This window comes from Ctenopharyngodon idella, chromosome 13 (assembly GCF_019924925.1).
Source record: "Ctenopharyngodon idella isolate HZGC_01 chromosome 13, HZGC01, whole genome shotgun sequence".
NCBI lineage: Eukaryota > Metazoa > Chordata > Actinopteri > Cypriniformes > Xenocyprididae > Ctenopharyngodon > Ctenopharyngodon idella.
The window spans coordinates 7,337,764-7,358,446 of record NC_067232.1 but is presented as its reverse complement, the minus strand read 5'-3'; the positions used below and the strand labels follow the sequence as shown (position 1 = coordinate 7,358,446).

General features: G+C 37.4%; 1 protein-coding gene across 2 annotated transcripts in view; it reads right to left on the bottom strand.

The window, feature by feature from the left end:
• LOC127525115 (pro-neuregulin-3, membrane-bound isoform) overlaps positions 1-20,683 on the bottom strand; it is a 321,866-nt gene that overhangs the window by 41,248 nt on the left and 259,935 nt on the right. For both annotated transcript variants that reach the window (XM_051917400.1, XM_051917401.1), the window contains exon 3: positions 12,278-12,351. In XM_051917400.1, coding sequence (XP_051773360.1) covers positions 12,278-12,351 — 74 coding nt within the window. The remainder of the gene's footprint in view (positions 1-12,277; positions 12,352-20,683) is intronic.

Genomic DNA, 20,683 nt, shown 5'->3' with positions numbered 1-20,683 from the left:
CAAGACCTTTGTTCATCTTAATAACACAAATTAAGATATTTTTGATGAAATCCAAGTTTTTTATCTCCCATAAAAAACAATGAAATTACCACATTCAAGGTCCAGAGAAGTATTAAAGACATTGTTAAAATAGTCCATGTGCCTACAGTGGTTCAACCTTAAACGGTTAGTTTACCCAAAAATGAAAATAATGTCATATATTACTCACCCTCATGTCATTCTACACCCGTAAGACCTTCATTCATCTTCGGATCACAAATTAAGATATTGTTGATGAAATGCACAGTGCACAGTGAGGCCTCTATTGAGAGCAAAGCCATTGAAATTCTCAAGATCCATAAAGGTACTAAAACATATTTGAAACAGTTAATGTGAGTTCAGTGGTTCTATCTTAATATTATAAAGCGACAAGATTACTTTTTGTGCGCCAAAAAAACAAAATAACGACTTTTCAACAATATTTATGGGCTGATTTCAAAACAATGTTTCAGAGCTTTACGAATCGAATCAGTGGATCGGAGCGCCAAAGTCACGTAATTTCAGCAGTTTAGCTGTTTGATAGGAGATCCGAATCACTAATTCGAAACAAAAGATTCATAAAGTTCAGAAGCTTCATGAAGCAGTGTTTTATATATATATATATATATATATATATGTATATATATATATATAGTTGAAAATTCGTTTTTTTTTGTTTTTTTTTGGCGCACAAAAAGTATTCTTATCGCTTTATAATATTAAGATTGAATCACTGAACTCACATGAACTGTTTCAAATATGTTTTAGTACCTTTATGGACCTTGAGAGTTTTAATGGCTTTGCTCTCAATAGAGGCCTCACTGAGCCATTGGATTTCATCAACAATATCTTAATTTGTGTTCCGAAGATGAATGAAGGTCTTACAGGTGTAGAATGACATGAGGGTGAGTAATAAATGACATTATTTTCATTTTTGGGTCAACTAACTAACAACTAAAAAAACAAACAAAAAAACATTAATAACGACTTTATTCAACAATTTCTTCTCTACGCTGTCAGTCTCCTACACAGTTGACGCAGTGCAGCGCTTCTGTGTTTACATCCAAACACTGGCTCAGTATTAGCCAACGCTGTTCAAGTGAGCACCACAACACGTGTGTGATGCTGACGCAGGAACTGGCCAATACAGAGCCGGCGTTCTGATGTAGAACATGGAAGCTCTGCAATGTGTCTTCAATGTGAACTGCGTATGAGAATGACATGGTAGAGAGGATATTGTTGAATAAAGTCATTATTTTTGTTTTTGCGCACAAAAAGTATTCTTGTCGCTTCATAACATTAAGGTTAAACCTGTCAGGGGCTGAGCTGGTAAAACTCACGCAAACACGAAGATAATGAAGATAAGGCAGTCTTTAATAAATCCACAGGCAGAGGAACGTAACACACATCCGTACATAGACGAGACCCGACAACAATGAACAGAAACCAGGGAACTTAAATACACAGATTATTAACTCATATGACAAACAGCTGTGATGATAGGGATTAGTGTCCATGGTGACGGATGGTGGCGGGAAACTAGACAAAGGAAGCACATGTGACTGAAGGTATCAAACTAAAAGTCCAAGAAAACTAAAACAAACATAACATAACTGTGACAAAACCACTGTAGTCACATTGACTAGTTTAACGATGTCTTTACCACTTTTCTGGACCTTGAATGTGGTAATTTTGTTGTTTTCAATGGGAAATTAAAAAAAAAAAACTCTCGGATTTCATCAAAAATATCTTAATTTCTTAAAGGTCTTACGGTTGTGGAACGACATGAGGGTGAGTAATAAATGACAGAAATTTAATTTTTGGGTGAACTAACCCTTTAAGTTTAACGTCGTCTAGTTGCTGATCATCGCCTATAGAGGGCGCAACAGGATAAGAAATCTTTGAAGTCCACTTTTACACTCCGTTTTCTACAGTTAAAATGACAATTAAATGCATACTCTGAGAGCGCTCCACAAGATATGTTTGATTATACCACCTGGATGCTCAATATTTATTGGGTGAATGCATGTTTAAAACAGCTTCTTATACATGTAAGTTCATCGCCATTTTAAACTAATGCGCTGCTGCATTGTAACACACACACGCACTGAAACATTCAGTAGAGCAGAAATGTACTGGCAACACTGTTCTGTGATTTATCAGTACAATAGCTTAGAAACTGAAAAGTTCGAGCATATAATTCTTAGTTACTAAAACCCACAGCTTCACTATTAGTAGAGAGACGCTGTCAGGTAGAATTAATTAAAACACGCAAACAATCGGCCTCTCAATAATGCATTGATATAAATGTAATCTTTATTGTGCTACTTTATCTGTATCTGATTTAGAACGAGCAGAAATATGTAAGAAATATAACGACCCAAAGACAAAAGAACTGATAACCCGCGTTCAAGTCTCAGCTTGAAGTTTAGGCTTATTTGTTCATTAATGACGTCATCAGCGACTAGTCTACGTCGTCGACTCGACTTCGATCACATAAATGTCGATTTACTGTAAAAAAAAATCTGAAGTTGTTCAACCCCCAGGTGAGACCAAGGGGAGGAGAAGGTTGACACAACTGCTCAATGAACATGCGGAAAGATAGGCTGACATGGACTTTTAAAGCCAAAGCTGCGGCATGATAGGTTAGAATTTTTTTATGAATGAATGACGACGGAACACAAGTCTTATGCTACCACTTATGCTCCATATCTGCCCTTTTGGGGACGATCATAAACTACTACCATAAACTACTGCCACTCTCTAAAAGAAAATGGTTAACAAAGGCTAATCAAATATCTCCACCTACCGTAAAACTGCTTCCTTCTCATAAATGTCGGAAATTTAATATAGTCTTATTTGCTTTTAATCCTGCAGCTTATGAATAACAGCATGCACTATTGGACTGAAGGACTTTTCAATACTCTTGTCCTGTTCAAATCAAGCCTTAGATAAATACAGTAACTACATATACATATCAGTGTATTTTGGTATGGAAAGAGTATTGATTCTGTCAATTAAGATCTGTGATATCTAGTTGCATTATTCAATGTCTGCCATTATACCAACTTTGGTCCTTTATATGAGACTTCTGGGACATGTAAGCTCTCATCACACCAAGAAAGCCTGCTGGTAAAAGAAAGAAAGAAAGAAAGAAAAAAAACTCTCATGTTGTTAAATTTCCTTGCCCTTTTCTCTAATACAAACAATAATTACAAGTGAAAAAATATCAGAAATGGTCACGCTGGCCTGGCTGAGCGGTCACAGCTGGACAGTGAAAGTGTTTTGCCACCCTGCTTTACAAATCAGAGATTAAACTAAGCTCCTGAAAGGCCAGACACAATGTTCACCCAATACCCCCAACCTGCTTTCACTGAGAATACCACCAAATCTCACACATAGACTTTGTGACTCCAAGAAAAGCCTCCAAGAAACACTGTGAGAAATAGAGGATGACAGAGAGAAAGAGCGAGATAGTGAAAGACTGTGTTTCACGAAATGGAGGTGTAAAAACTGACAAAAAAGCTTTTTCACACCAGATGCAAACAGATTCTAGTGAAATATTTCTATGGGGTTCTCAAACTTTTTAGGTCCATGACCCATTTTTTCAGGTGCCAAGATCCGTACGAACCCCCACCCCAACCCATGTCACAGCATTAAGCTATACACTTTAAGATTTCACAGACAGCAAATTGTGTTGTTAAAAATAAGAAGACATTTTGCCAATTGTATAATTATTGACTCTGTAACTGAAACAAATCATTTGGGCATCCCTTCATTGGCACTCATCCTGTCTAATGGGAGGATTGAGGGTTGTGTGTCGCGCTGCAGCTTGTCAATGTCTGACACGATAATTAAAAGCGTATTCATCCCATCTCTGCTGTTCTATCCAACTTGGAACAATATTTGGTCCTGCAATGTAATGCAAACAAGATAGCTAAATCCTGCTTCACACAAATAAGTGCTAGCAAACAATATACACAGCTTAAGGGTGTTCAGTCGGTGACACTCATTTTTTTGCACCTTGTGAGGTGGTGTGTTTTGACCTTTGCATCCAGGCCTACACGGCCACACACAAATCTTAGCAAAATAACATTTAAAGTCATCATGAAATAAAAATGGACAATTCCTGTTTTTTATAGAACGTTGCAGTGCTTATAATAAATGATTTATCTGTGCACATCGATATTTTCTAAAAATGCATTTGCCCTTGTAATCTTTGTAACCTTGTAATTGGCGGAACGTGGGACAAAATATCCTCCACAACGTACTGCCTCCGTTTAGTCAGCAATGCCTAACTTCCTACGATCCAATCAATTCCCGAAGGACAAAATCAAATCCTACATTTTTCTCATTCCAGAAGCCATTTCACTCAGGTATACGTCACAATAGGGGGAAAAAAATATGTAACTTCTGTTTCATGATGACTTTAAATAAATTCAGTTCATTCTTTTTGAATAGTATATAGTATAGTTCTAGCTAAAATCCTTTTAAAATACACAACAAATACAATTAATACAAATCTCCTGAGACCCCATCAGTGTTTCTGGTGAGCCCATTTGGGGTTGTGACCCCAAGGTTGAAAGCCTCTGCCTCAGAGATTATTGAATGCCATTACTGGTGAACATCTTCTGCATCCAATTCCAAACAGATACACTGAAGCAGAAAGCACCTGCGGCGCTAATTTCATTTCTTGAAGACTGTCAGGATTTTATCTACAAGTTGTGTGAACAACCGATCCTATTAACGTTCAAGTTAGAGACCTAATAAAAAGTTTACTCAAACTGATGAGTCAGCTTTACAGGTGGACTTCTGCAATCAACATTAGGGTCTAATGTCAAACAGCACTTTATCTGCCTTTCTCTTTCCATGCCTTTGCAGCCAAACGTGTGCGCACACACAAAAAAACAAAAGGACTGACTAACATACGTATTTGTGGGCAGTCTGGATATGGGTGACTCAGCTAAAGCTAAACTAGCTGCCTAAGGCTAAAATTGGTCTCAAGGATCTTTTCACAAGCATTTGAGACAGTTTCATGACATACCAGTGGATGACACAGACAGGAAAAAAGGAATGTCTAAATTGGACAGTTGTATGGGATGAGAACAGGCAGGGCCATGGGATCTCGACAGTCATGAATAATGACTACAGTGAGTGCAAAATGGTCTCTCTGTGGCTCATAGGTCATGTTCAACGAGATCTATACTAAAGATATGGGTGAGTAAAAATGATTTGTGGTCTTCAAATAGGATCACAAGAATCTATGGAAAGCAATAGGCCAGGTTTCAAATAGAGGGTATCTAGTTCTACGCTATGATACTCTCAAAAGCCTTGACCACAAGTTTGTCCACAGAAAACTTCAAGTTATATTCAACAAACACTGGCTGTCTATGTAAGTTGTACTCCAGTGTGAGCAAACAAAGTTAGAAGCAAGTACAGCTTGTTCACACTTTATATAATCACTGTAGTGTATGTCCCTGACAAAAGTGTTTAGTGAGGATACAGACCCTCTCAGCATCTTCAAATGCGATAGAATGAGCCATTAAGATATCAATTTTCATCACTAACATTAAAGCCATACGCGCAATAACGTCTTCTGCTGAAGCACCACTGTGACCTTTCTTCACACTTCGTGGTCAGTATTACCATCAGTTTAAGCGGTAACAAAGAGACACTTGCCATAACAGCTACCATTACAAGTGAAATGGCAAAGTTTGTCCAGTATTCTGAGGCGGAAATGATCATTGGATACACTGAGACAACTGGTGGACAGACCCAGCAGGATAGAACCAATTACTGTCCTTTTCTCCTCCCTTCCCTTCTGTCTTTACTTTCCTTTGCTATTCATGTAACATCAGAGTTACAAAAGTCTTTTATGAACCGCCAGACAGACTGTACCTGTCAGCACTATCTCAGCTCCCCATTGTTTGTCATTGTAAGGATGATGCTGTGTTCCTCCCAGGGCATTATGGGTAATAACTCTGAAGTGCTCGTGGCTTGCGAATAAAGGTGAGGAGAGGATGCCTATGAGGCTGATTGACAGACTAAGGGACGCTGGGGAGATTGAGAGGCTTAGGAAGAATTATTAAAGGAGAGCCTCATAATGTTTAGACACTAAGGAGGCTAGCGGACTGACAGAGCCCAGCACTGTGAAATGAGAAGAGGATGTCTGCCAGTAGAGACAGATCTGAAAAGACGCAGACGTGTGTGAAACCACGAACAGATGAGATGAGACAAGATGAGAGTGTTAGTTACAAAGTGAACTTGATATTTTAAACTTTTTGGGATAGTGAGTAAAGAAGGGGGAAGAATCAATTCAACGATTCATCATGCAATTCTGGTTTGAGCCACAAAATTTAATATACAGAATTGATAATAATAATTGAATGAAATTAAATGGAATATACATTAAAAAAAGCCTTCAGATATGTTAAACAGTCAAAGATAAAAAGGCAGAATGAGCTTTAACATCTTAAAGGCAACAACCAAATACAATGTTCTGTGCCATTAATTCTATATTTTAAAGGGAATAACTTTATTTACACAAATCACAATCGTGGGACATAACACGCTGACAATGATATTTATGATGCTCTGGTATGATATTTCATTTACACGGAACCCTATTCTAGACTCCATTCTATTTCAGAGGAGACATATTTTTAGCATGGAAAAAAACCTGCATTACTTGGCGAAGTTGTTACTGGTTAGCAGCTTTCATTTCAAGGGGGAAAATATAAGTCAGTTTGACACTACAAAAATTGAATCGAATCCCAAGGTATCTGAAGATTTCCACTTCTAATAGCAAGTGGGTGACATTTCCTGATGATTACAGAGAAATTATATCGGCTCGATTTACATAATCTGCTGCACAGAGAATCACGTATGAACATGATGCCACTGTCTTTGATAACTAATCATGCCTGTGACTTGCCCTTTAAATGAAAAGTTACAAAAGGCCAATAACACTGTCATCTAGACAGAGAGGCTGAAATGATGACAAGAAGCTCTTGTAGCTGAAATCATTCAAATATAAGGAGCCCAAAGGCTGTGAGAACCCACTCTAATCAGCAACTCTGACAATTACTTACCCCCTCTCACCTGCTGCCTCTGGCAGAGCCTACATCACAAAGAGACTGTTAATAACCACTGACTCACTTTTCAGTAAACAGACATTGTGATCAGCAGGGAATCTGGGCAACCAAAATGAGGGATCTGCTCTCATAAGGCTTTGAAATTAGAAGGAGGCTCTCAAAGTAACAATAACAAACAGATAACTCCACAAATAAACAGCAGGTCCCTTCAGAGACGCGTGAAATTGAGAGCTAATAGGTTGCTGCCAATCAAGCAGAATAGAAATGTACACGGCACAAAGTGGTGATGTGTATTAAACCCTGAGTGCATAAATCATGTCATACATGATTGCTGTAAATCAGATGCATTGAGCATTCCTGACATTTGCCTGAATTGATGCCAGATGGATGCTAAATTGAGTTATCATAGGAAAATGTAAAAAGATGACCGTCTTCAGGCAGGTAGCTAATAGAAGCTCAACAGGTTGAGAATTAGCTTCGCTACATGCGTTTTATTCTCAGCCAAGGTACGTAAAGAAGAAAAATAGCCCTTGTAACCCTGCCTACATGGCAGGTTTCCAAGGAAACTTTAACGTAGAGAACACTGTGACAATATACAGTAGAAGTTAGCATACAATCCACATATTTTTTATTATGAGGCGTGCTGTCAAGATCTATATCTCACTGTAAATGACCCATCCGGAAGCATTACGGATAAATATTTTACAAGTGTGAACAAGCAGAATTGCACTGGGTCTCAACAGATGAATTGCAGCAATCAATATAAAATTTCCCTTTACGCTTGTGTTGTACTTTCCCAAGCGGTAAGGTAAATTGACTCTAGAGACTGCAATCCATTCGTGTGTTGCCCCAACGACGCTGCAATTGCCTCCTTGCCCAGCTTGTGTAATTGTGAAAGGAAAAACAGACACCTGATCAAATCATATGCACTGTTTGTTCTGAAAAAGTGAGGCGTCATAGAGAAATATTTGTGTAAGACTTTAATAACATTTTGAAACCCTCCGTACTTCAAAGTGCAAAAGTCTTGAAGGGAAAGATAATGTGAAAGTTATTTTCTTTTCTAAGCCTGAGTAGCAGCATAATACAGTATCTGTACAGCTCTGAGCACAAACATAACGCTTGACTAAAACTAGTTGCCATTTCAGTCAGTGTAAAATTCACTAAAATCATCCATTTTAATATATTTAAAGGATTTTTTTTTTTTTTTTGTCAAAAGGCAGAACCTAACAAATTTATTCTTCAGAAACAAAGATGATTAAGAAGGGTGAAAGCATAAAAAACAGTTATTGTGTCTGTGTTCATGTTAATTTTTTTATCTCTTTAAATGCGCAATGGCAACTGATGGCTCTACGAGCACAATCAGCACATTCACATAAAATCTCTGATGTTTTAAGAGAAAACCCTTCATCCTGTCCTATCACCTATGAAGGGGAGAAAAGTATGTGTCTTGACTCTTTATAGTGTGCACGTGTTTCCATCAAAAGGATCAAGAACTGATAGAAGATGAAGAATGATCAAGAGAGTTCTCTATCTTAGTTTAACTTTAAATACAGCAAAAATGAATATGTTCTATATACAGGAGATTTTGATCTTCTAGACGCAACACAATGAAAAAATCATATTCAGAGACTGCATGCGCATTTCAAATAACATGTCTGGCATTGTCTTCCCATGAAATGGACAAACTTATTTTGAATCTTTCATAAATCACTTGGAATGCAGCCTTGCTTTTCAAATGTTTGGCTCTGGTTGCCTGATCTTGATGCAATTCAGAAACTGATTGTAATAATTCAGCATGTATGTTCTTGTTGACCCTGGGTCAGCTGCTTTGATGAATATATAAGACACTGTGAGACATGGGATGGTTGTACACAAGCAAAAGGCAGAAAAATGCAGATGGAAGAAGAGTGCATCTAAATTATCCTACCCTGCAAAGATACCAGGAAAGGATAGGACATAACTATTCATACACTCCAAATCTACCCAAAGAAATTACATAACTACAGCTCCTCTAAAAGTAGCCCCATCTAAAAAAGACACTTTAGACAACATACATCCGAAATGACAAACTAAAACAATAATAAATGTGCTATATCAAAAATATATTGCTTTCAAACCCTCTGGCTATCTCTTGCCTCTTAGGCCTTTATTTTAAGTGCATTACTGTAAATGCATTTCCTGTTCTATTTTACAAACTGACGGACGAACTGAAATTCTGTTCTCTGGTAATAAACCACAGGCCACAGATTTTGTTGAGCTTTAACCCAGAATATTTTAAATCATGATGACCTTTTATGCTCTTTAGGTCTTTATGAAGTTTAATATGTATAATTTTTACTCTTCAAAATGCAATTGAGTAAAAGTGAAAGTATCCAATTTTAGTAGTACTTGAGTAAAGTATTTACATCCCAAAAATAATACTCAAAAAGGGATAGTTCAAGCCCCCCCACCCCCGCCCCCCAAAAATAATAATAATTTACTCCAAACCTGAATAACTTTATTTCTACTGTGCAACACAAAAGCATACAATGGAGGTATATAAGGCCCAATGTTATTTTGGACGTTATTTTATATTATGGACAACAACAGTTGGAACATTTTTCTTTTGTATTCCACAGAAGAAAGCAAGTCATGCAGGCCTGAGGGCGAGTAAATGATGACAGAATTCATTTTGTACAGTAACTGTTGCAATTTTACCATTGAAGATTATCAGACAGAGGTTGGAGGGATACAGACACAGCGGAAAGGAAATAAGGTCGAGAGATGTGTGATGAAAGCCATGCCCGTCTAACTCAAGGACACAGTGACCCTGGATGTCCCTGTCCTCTGTGAATGTTGCTTTTAAGAGTGGTGGAGAGACACTGTCTGTGTGTGCCTGTCCTGTCAGTGAACCCATTACTGGCATCTCAAACTTTAAACACTGAAAGCCTGTCTACTTTTTTCTGTGCTGATGAAGATGGTGTGAATCTAAACAGGCAAGAGTGCCATCGGAACAGAACGGATACCAGTGAGATTACAGAAATTTAAGAGGTGTAAAAGCACAGTAAGTCATCCTGCAAACTATGTTTGTAACCTATATGTAAAGGGTCACATGCATAAAATGATGTGTCGTGTCTAGTTGCCCAACATAAAATATGTGTGCAGCTTTTATTCCACAATAGCCATTTGTCATGGCGCTAAATTATCCTGCAACAGAGCTATTATTGTCTGAATTGAGTGGTAAGCTCATTATTCACAATTTGCTGTTGTGACATGTCTGAAATTGGTTACTCTGCTGTGCTTAATTCTGTTTTTCGTATGTCCAATAGGTGGCTCCTTGTCTCTGTGCCAAAAGTGATAAGAAGTGGCTGAGACTTGGCAGACTTATAGTGCAAATCTGTGCCAAACTCCGTCAGGGTGCCATTCAGAAGATTACATTGTTGTTCATTAACCTTCAAGTGAAGTAGAAGAAACAGACACAGACCAGAGCAAAATGCTATGCTTATGAACAATGCCACACACATTATTGTATATCATCACGCCATGGAGGAACTTCAATGCAGACAGCCCATGCAATGTGCTATATATCAATGGGCGCAATCTATTTTTAGAGAAATGTCACCTTTGTTTTCACAGTGTTTAAATGTAGCACAGTGTTGTATCTACCTATCTATTATAACCTCAATTTCTGCATATTATAAAATTAAAAAAAAAAAGTTATGAAAATCAATCAATCAATCGGCCATTCTGATGCACTATAGCGGTGTCTGATTTTGTGAACGAGCTGATTCTTTTGAATTAACCTGTTAAATTGTTTTGCAAATCGCACTGAACGATTCATTTGTGAACCAGACTGATCTGATTGCATCTGTTCTTGAGTCAACAACACACTGATTCAAATGATCCAGTCAGAGCGAGTCTGTTAACAAGTCCAGTTAACAATTCACTGAATTCACAAGTCACACTCAAAATAAGCCAAGAATGGAGATCCTCGGAGATTGAGTGCACGTCCGACTGATGGTTACTAATGCTGAGTTTTAGGATTTATTATTGTAAATTAAAATCATATTAAGGTCACAACAGTCAGTTGTAACAATCCCTGAATGAAATCTGCTGTAAAAGCGTGAGATGTTTAAGCCCACTGTATGAAATTCTTGAATGTGGACATGTCCATGTTTGTGTATTACTATCTAAATGTGGTAGGTAAAAGATGAACATAACGTTAAAATAATGCAAATTAATGCACAAGCATCTTCCCCGCTGCTGTTTTGTGTGTGTATAAATAAAAAATGTGCTGTACTAATATTTTTATGGATATAAAAAAATGAATGTTATCCTGTGATATAGGGGCATATGAGTGTAAATGTATGTGTGTGTTATTGTTTAGTACAAGTGTGTGTGCTTTGCATTCTGATCTGGTGGGATCGCATTCAGTTTTCACCAATTATCACGTGCACACTGCACATTCTTGAGCAGCTCATTTTATTATCCTTCATAAAAAATGGCACTGATAGATCTGTATAAGAAGGTCAACAAACAGAACCCCTCATAATCATGCTCCATTTGTGACTCATCAAGTGGGCTTACTCACTGCACACAACATGCAATCACTACCTGCGCGCACACACACACGCACACACACACACACACACACACACACACACACGCACACACACACACACACACATAAACATGTATGCATGCAGGCACACATTGTCATTGCCTTATTCGAGAAAATGGTATACATCATTCAGAAAAGAAACATTCAGGTTTGGTAGAAGCGTGTGAATATATAGCCATTAGCTGAGTGGGTGGGAAAATCTAGAAATCTGTTCCTGTCAGGAAAATATGAAAATGTTATGACACTTTGGTAATGACAAGGTTTCTATGACAACAGTGTCTGTAAGACTGCAAACTGCAAAGCCTTGTTGTTATTGGCAAATGAATGCATAAATGCATTATGGTCCACAGAGGTTAAGCATTCATTTGGGTTAGAAGCTGAAAGTTATACAGCCATTTCTCTCTATTCACATCAGTGGCCCTGTACGTTAATTTCAAAACAATTTAAAAGCGTTGTATAATACATATACATGTGGTATTTCCTATTAACTGTAGACATTGCAGAGTGAAAAATGTATGCATTTACATACATCTGATTCATTAAAGCAAAATACAAGAACACTCACTTGGGTCAGACAGGATGGAATCAGTCTTGGGCAGGAACTGGTCACAGCGAATGCCCTGGAAACCCTCTTTACACCTGATTTGGAAAAAAAAGAAAGCCACAGTTAGTAAAAATGTATTTAACAGATGCTTTTATCTAAAGCGATGTATTTTAGGGACAGTCTCCATGGGGTTAAGAGCCATGCTTGGCTTGTTCCTTGTGGGGATAAAGTAGCAACCTTTTGGCTTTACTATTGAAACAATGAGTATTTTAACGTTTCTGGATTGGCCCCATTCACTTCCATTGTAAGCAATGTTGTTGTAAACTAAAACTAAAACTAATAAAAAAAATTGTTTTCATTAATTGAATTAAAGCTGAAATAAAACAAAAATAAAACAAATGTTAGATGAAAAACTTAAAAATTTAATTTTTTTTGTCTTGGCAACTAACTGAAAAAATATAAGTTGAAGTACTAAAATGACTAAAACTGAACTGAAATAATGATAAAAGGCTAAATAAAAATATTACAAAAATAACAAAATTTCTAAAACTTAAACTAAACTTAAAATGAATAAAATAAAAACGAATTAAAAATATTAATAAATAATATGATTAATTGAATAATAGTAAAATAAACCTCGAGAGATGCAAGAACCTCCAGAACTCTAGATTTGTTAAAATTAATTTTAGTGGCAGTGAACCTGGAATATACTTTTAAACCACTAAGTCAACCCACCACTCTAATTAAAACACGTTTCAGGGGCCAGGATGGTCCCTGTGCATCTCATAACAATAAAACTCCTAGACATAGATAAGCCAATCAAAGTGAAAAATGTTAGAGGGTTTTCGGGAAATCTGATGGGAAATCCAGACGTGCCATGTCACGCATCTGTTGCAGATGGCTGTAGACTGATTTGGAAATACATGTACACCGCGAGTTTGCTGATTTTCTACTTCAGCAAAGCCCTGACTGTTCAAATAAGTCCTCCCAGTGTTCACTAAATATGGAAATGAAATGCTTGTCTTTTATATATGAAATATGCATGCCATGTCCCTCCCAGCCAAGCTGTTTGCTCTCTCTCCAGCTCTCTTGCTCATGTAACTGCCCATGTGTTTCTGCCTGTCTCGCTCTTCCTCGCTCTCTCTCCATTCTGTCATCACTTTATCCTCATTTTTCCTCACTTCTTGACTTTTCAAAGACACTGGAGGCTAATCCCGCTTTCAGCTGGTTGAGTCAGGAGAGCAATGTGACAAAGAAAAATGTCCCTGGCTCTAAATGGCAGAGTACAAACAGAGCATATGCATATGCCATGCACACGAGCCTCGACAGATAACATAAGCCTTTGTTGGCTATACAGCACATTTATCCTTTTACAGAGGATCAAGTACTTAATTTAATGCTGCATATTGCTTATACTGTATGTTCCCAACAGGAAAAAATACATTTTAAAAGACCAAATCTGTACTGTTTTGATATTATATACAACATAAATAAAAATAACTCATTTGGCTGGCTCAGCAGCCTTCTTTTTGCATTCTGTGTGGCCCCTAAGAAAGAAGCAGCACGAATAATATTAATTAGATTGTTTGCTTTATTCCAAAACAGGGACTTGTAATATTTATAGCGCGAATAAAGGCGTTGTCAGGATAGCATTCTTGCAAAGCACCTGTTTCAGAGAAGAGCAATGAATATGGGTGCTCTTTGGTTTTCAACTGCAATAAGTAACGTGCTCAGCCACAGAATCAGACACTGCTGCTTTTTACGTAATATGAATTATGATACAGCTTGGTTTGTTGGTCTGTTGGTTCAGACTGTTTTTTTTTTAGTTTGTTTTCAATTGGGCCGAGACCACCTCTTTTAAGTAATCTCGGGATGATTACTTTGGTGTGAATTTGAGCATTATTGCTGTTCATAAATGCCGAAACAATTCACACTAAGGAAAAAACACGCCAGGTACCGAGAAAAAGAAATGCTCCAACCGAGGCAGGTGTGAAAAGGGCCCTTGACAGAATATTGCCAATCACTACATCTGTTTTTTCTCTGCCAACGACCAAATGAAGCCATAGTTGACACATTGAAACACAAACAGTAGTGGTGTTTTATCCTTAAATGGTTCAGTGCGTTGAATGAATCAGCTGAATGAATAACTGTATTTTTCACTCATAAAGAGAGCCACTTGTATTGTTCCAGAATGAATCGGTTGAATAAATGATTCAATTATTAATAAAGACAGGCACTTGTCGCCACCTACTGGTGTAAAGATTTAACCTGCAGGATTAATCTCCACCACGGGAAAAACCCCTACTGTCTGTCAGGTAGTCCAAGTCCTGGCTGAACGCCCAATCTAACTAACTAGAATAATTCACAACATTTCCCAAGCCTTGAGTTCTCTGAAGTGAATTGTTTCAGTGTAACTGTCTTTCTTTTTGTCATGTACAAATTAAGCACTGTTACAAATAATGTTTTGCTGTGTTCATGGAACAGACTTTCATTCTGTATTGTTCAGATTTTTTCCTTATTACCAGAAGAACCACAGAAAACTGATGAAATTGAATAATTTTGCATACATTTGAATAATTGTCTTTTCCCAGTCAAAACCCTAAATCCTAAGCGTACCAGCAACAAATATTCACTGGGCCTCATTCATAAAACACAAGCAGAACAAATTTCTATGTGAATTGTCTATAAAACCAATCTTACGTAAATTGTCAACGTGTCAATTAACATAAGCATGATTTTACAAATGATTTACAGAGAAATTCGTTCTGCTCATGTTTTCTATTAATAAAAACAGTCATAGAATTTTTACACCCTTGTCCAATCTGATGTTAGCAATTATCATCCCTCACTCTATAGTAGAAATCTACATACGACTAATTGAATGTAACTGTCATATGTGTCGCTAGTAAAGATTTTACACTAATTGCACACAAGGAGCTGCGAGTCAGTAATCAAATCAGCAGTGCAAATGAGTGACTGTGCGCTTTACATAGGTCATGCCTGAAGGATCTGTGGTCAATTAATCGCTCCCCAATTAATGTGTCCACAGGCAAGGAGAGCTGATAAAGATCTGTGAGATAAGAAACTAGTGCAGTACAAATTTACAGAAGGAGGATCATTAAAAGAGAGATCAAGTGCTATGGCAGCATTGTGAGGAACAGTCATTATGGGCACAGTATGAGCTGTGGCAATTGGCAAACAGTGGCAATTAAAATGTGGGGAGTGGATGGAAAGAGGTGGAGGTGTGGAACTGTGCCCAAGAGACCACATTTGGGCTGCTTCTCCCCTTTTATCTCACCCAGCACAGACATTTTGTTCACAGGCTTTATTTATGTGTAAAGATGATACATGTTTAACGCGGTAGGAGGCTTCCTGTTGCTCAGCATACGGCCGAAGCGGAGGCCTTTCTTTCATGCAGAGCTTTTCTTCTCTCTTGTGCACATTGTGCACATGGCAGAGTGTTTTGTTTGTATTAACATGAAATATTGAAATACTTCTCGACCAAGCATGACAAATGTCTTTTAATTGACTAGGCTATGGTCAAAACTTTTATTTCTATTGTTCTGCCCTTTTTTTTCATAAAAAAATTCTGCATAATATAGGCCTATACAGGTGCTGGTCATATAATTAGAATATCATCAAAAAGTTGATTTATTTCACTAATTCCATTCAAAAAGTGAAACTTGTATATTATATTCATTCATTACACACAGACTGATATATTTCAAATGTTTATTTCTTTTAATTTGGATGATTATAACTGACAACTAAGGAAAATCCCAAATTCAGTATCTCAGAAAATTAGAATATTGTGAAAAGGTTCAATATTGAAGACACCTGGTGCCACACTCTAATCAGCTAATTAACTCAAAACACCTGCAAGGCCTTTAAATGGTCTCTCAGTCTAGTTCTGTAGGCTACACAATCATGGGGAAGACTGCTGACTTGACAGTTGTCCAAAAGATGACCATTGACACCTTGCACAAGGAGGGCAAGACACAAAAGGTCATTGCAAAAGAGGCTGGCTGTTCACAGAGCTCTGTGTCAGAGGACACTAAATAGAGAGTGAAGGGAAGGAAAAGATGTGGTAGAAAAAAGTATACAAGCAATAGGGATAACCGCACCCTGGAGAGGATTGTGAAACAAAACCCATTCAAAAATGTGGGGGAGATTCACAAAGAGTGGACTGCAGCTGGAGTCAGTGCTTCAAGAACCACTACGCACAGACGTGTACAAGACATGGGTTTCAGCTGTCGCATTCCTTGTGTCAAGCCACTCTTGAACAACAGACAGCGTCAGAAGCGTCTCGCCTGGGCTAAAGACAAAAAGGACTGGACTGCTGCTGAGTGGTCCAAAGTTATGTTCTTTGATGAAAGTAAATTTTGCATTTCCTTTGGAAATCAGGGTCCCAGAGTCTGGAGGAAGAGAGGAGAGGCACACAATCCACGTTGCTTGAGGTCCAGTGTAAAGTTTCCACAGTCAGTGATGGTTTGGGGTGCCATGTCATCTGCTGGTGTTGGTCCACTGTGTTTTCTGAGGTCCAAGGTCAACGCAGCCGTATACTAGGAAGTACTTCATGCTTCCTGCTGCTGACCTGCTTTGTGGAGATGCAGATTTCATTTTCCAACAGGACTTGGCACCTGCACACAGTGCCAAAGCTACCAGTACCTGGTTTAAGGACCATGGTATCCCTGTTCTTAATTGGCCAGCAAACTCGCCTGATCTTAACCCCATAGAAAATCTATGGGGTATTGTGAAGAGGAAGATGCGATATGCCAGACCCAACAATGCAGAAGAGCTGAAGGCCACTATCAGAGCAACCTGAGCTCTTATAACACCTGAGCAATGCCACAGACTGATCGACTCCATGCCACGCCACATTGCTGCAGTAATTCAGGCATAAGGAGCCCCAACTAAGTATTGAGTGCTGTACATGCTCATACTTTTCATGTTCATACTTTTCAGTTGGCCAAGATTTCTAAAAATCCTTTCTTTGTATTGGTCTTAAGTAATATTCTAATTTTCTGAGATACTGAATTTGGGATTTTCCTTAGTTGTCAGTTATAATCATCAAAATTAAAAGAAATAAACATTTGAAATATATCAGTCTGTGTGTAATGAATGAATATAATATACAAGTTTCACTTTTTGAATGGAATTAGTGAAATAAATCAACTTTTTGATGATATTCTAATTATATGACCAGCACCTGTATACATACTTTCATGCTCCTCCCAACCCTACAATTTTCCTTGGAAATTTTGCAATGGAATTCATTAGTTTCTGAGACCTGCAAATGAAAATGTTAATATTTCTCAAGGACCCAGAATGTATTGAGTGTTGCCCGGCTTTTAATTAGCACCACAGTCATTAATTAGCAGGAACAAATGGGGGAGGGGGACGGGATGCTGTAAGGAGGTGTAGATCATTCTAACTAAGAGGCAGCTTTACAGGCACAGATAAATATAAATACCAAGCCTCCAGCTGTCAGATTCTTCCAGAATGTGAGAAGAACATGCACATTTAACTATGCACCGCTAATGATCAGGCTTCAGCATGTTTATCACAACTAGAGAACTATGTGAACCCATTTATGGAGTTTATAATTTCATAAAGGGAAACGTAACAGACAACAGTACAGAAGCAACATGCATAATTACCAATTAAAGCAACCTGATAGTTTATCATGAGAACCTTTAATTAAAAGGAATGTGATCTGGAGTATGTTTCCATGCTACTCACATAGGCATTTTGAGATTTAGATCAAGCTGCTGTGTTTGATCATGTTATGTTTACAGCTGTTCTGTTTATATTTTGGAATTCATCTGCGTTAGTCCAAAGAGATGAAATCACCTTAGTGAACATGGACATTTATTTTAGATATTTTATTTGCTGCATTAACAATTACTCCATAAATCATCCACATTGAAGTTCTATGAGCAACAAGGAAGCGTCAAAATGACCTGACCATAATGTAATATATAGTCGTTTTTGCAGTACATTGTTATGCCAGTAGGTGGTGACAAGTGATTATCTTTATAAGTGAGTCATTTGAATCAGTTACTCCAATGATTTGTTTAAACTTGCTAATTCATCCAGAAATGAAACAAGTGACTGTCTTTATGAGCGAGTCATTGAATTACTCAACCGATTTGTTCAAAAATGTTGATTCAGTCAGGAACAAAACAAGGGACAGTCTTTATGTCTTTATTTTTGAGTCAGTGAATCATGCCCTCAACCGATTCGTTCAATACACTGATTCATTTGTGAACATGTCAACACTACAGTGTGTTGCTTGGAGATGAGTGGTATTGGATTCTGCTGTTGCTTTGTTGAAGTAATATTGAAAACTTAGCTTTTCGACACATTATTTCCAAAATATCTGGAAATAATGTTTCTAAAAGGTAAGTTTCTCAATATTACTGCTGTATAAAAGCAATATCGCACCAGCAATCATGCTGTTTTACTTCAATATCAGCATGGTTGTGATTATCTGCGGCCACAATAGCAACTCATAAGCTATAGCAGCAAATTAGACTAAGCATTTGAAAAAGATCTGTGTATATTATGTCTTAATTGACAATATTTGGAGAGTGGGAATTATAGAACAGAGGCCTAATTAAATGAGCAAGAAAGTGAGGCAGTGTTTGTTCAAAGTATGAAGTGGCTTATGCACCAAACTTTTAAAAGCACTGGGAGGGCATTGATTCACACTGAATATTTGACATTTGAGAGCGCCAATTTCCTGGCACTCAAACAAAGCAGAAACTATAGATTTTTCTTTTGTAACATTTGACCATTTTGTACATGATCATACCTGTGGCCACTTTAAACACGCACACAAAAAAGATGCAATCGATTTGCAGTGAAAAGAGATTTAAAGTGGCAAGCCATTTCTCAGGCCCCAAAATTTCACTCAAGCAAAGACCTAAGGACATCACAACAACTTGTTCCGTTTAAACTATCATTATCACAGATCCACACTGCATCATCCAATGAGGCTGACAGTGCAGTAGTGAAGTATCCATTATCGTTAGCACAGAGGCTAGCATTCACCTGCTGTGATCTGCTGAATTGAGTGAAGAGAACTGTGAGAGGGTACAGGTACTCTGAAGTGCTCTCAGAGAGCCATTTTCTCTGTAGTTTAGCACCCCTGGTCAACCTGGCAGTATGCTGGGAAATGTAGACGAGTGTGACTCTAAGAACATCTCGGGCTTCTCTGTCAATGGCCTTTCTCTGTGTGGTTAACATGAATGAGAAAAGTGAGGTCAGTTTTTTTGTGCCTAGACTGTGCAGAGTTTTTAAAATTGGTAGCATGGAACCCTGAAAAAGTTTATATTAATTTATATATATTTTTTTTATTTTACATTTGACTTTGTGCTATCAGATTATAAGTATTATAATATTGACTTACATACCTCAGTGTAAATGGGTTTTTATTAAGGAATTGACTTATGTTAATACAATATTTGCTCTTCAATCTCTGCATAAAATGATTATCCCTCTCCACAATATTAAGCCCTTTTCTTTCTTTTTCGTCTTGACCGCATTGGTTCAGCAATAACCTTGTCTCTGAGCTGATCGAATAGCACTTATTATCACTGCCAAGAGAGGGTCTGATTTCATGTTGGCTGCCTGAAACCTAGTTTCAGACGCTGGCATATGCACTATCCTCCGTTGATGAAAGTTAGAGGATAATAAGATAAAAGCGGAAAGTAATTCAGACTCATTATATGTGTTCAAAAAATGATACATAACATGATTTGGGAAAATGGGCCCCCTACAACCCAGGCTCACTGGAAATATGTGTCTGTAGCGACATTTCTATTATATATAATTATAAAAATTATTATTTTACATATACATATATATATATATATATATATATATATATAAAATAATATTAAGCTGCTTACAATTTTCAAAATACTTTAAAAGTAAATTGTTTAGTGAGTGGCACTAAAAGCAAGTTCAGTTTTATCTGAAACAGATGAACGTGAATCTGGCAACATTTTATTATGTTGGTTTTTTGTAAATGAAATGTCTGGTGAATGCTTTATCACATTGGAAAACTAACCGATAATGTTAAAAAAAGTAAATGTGAGATAAAAACACATTTGCTAACTTTGAGCTCTTTTATCATGACTCAATGCTGAACCAGGTGAGCTACTAAACCAGTTTACTACATCAGAACTTCACACATATGGAGCTGGTGATATGATGCAAATGTCAACATGTATTAGTTTACAAATCGTGCACTATGGTAAGAGCATTTGGAGGTTATAATAGCTTAGTAGAGTGCAAGGAACTGTGTGAAAATAAGTCTTTATTAATTGGTAATCTGTCCCTGTAATCATAATTTGTTTAATGGATGTGTAAAAATTAAGAACATGCACAGTCCCAAGACCTTCACTAGCAACTATCATT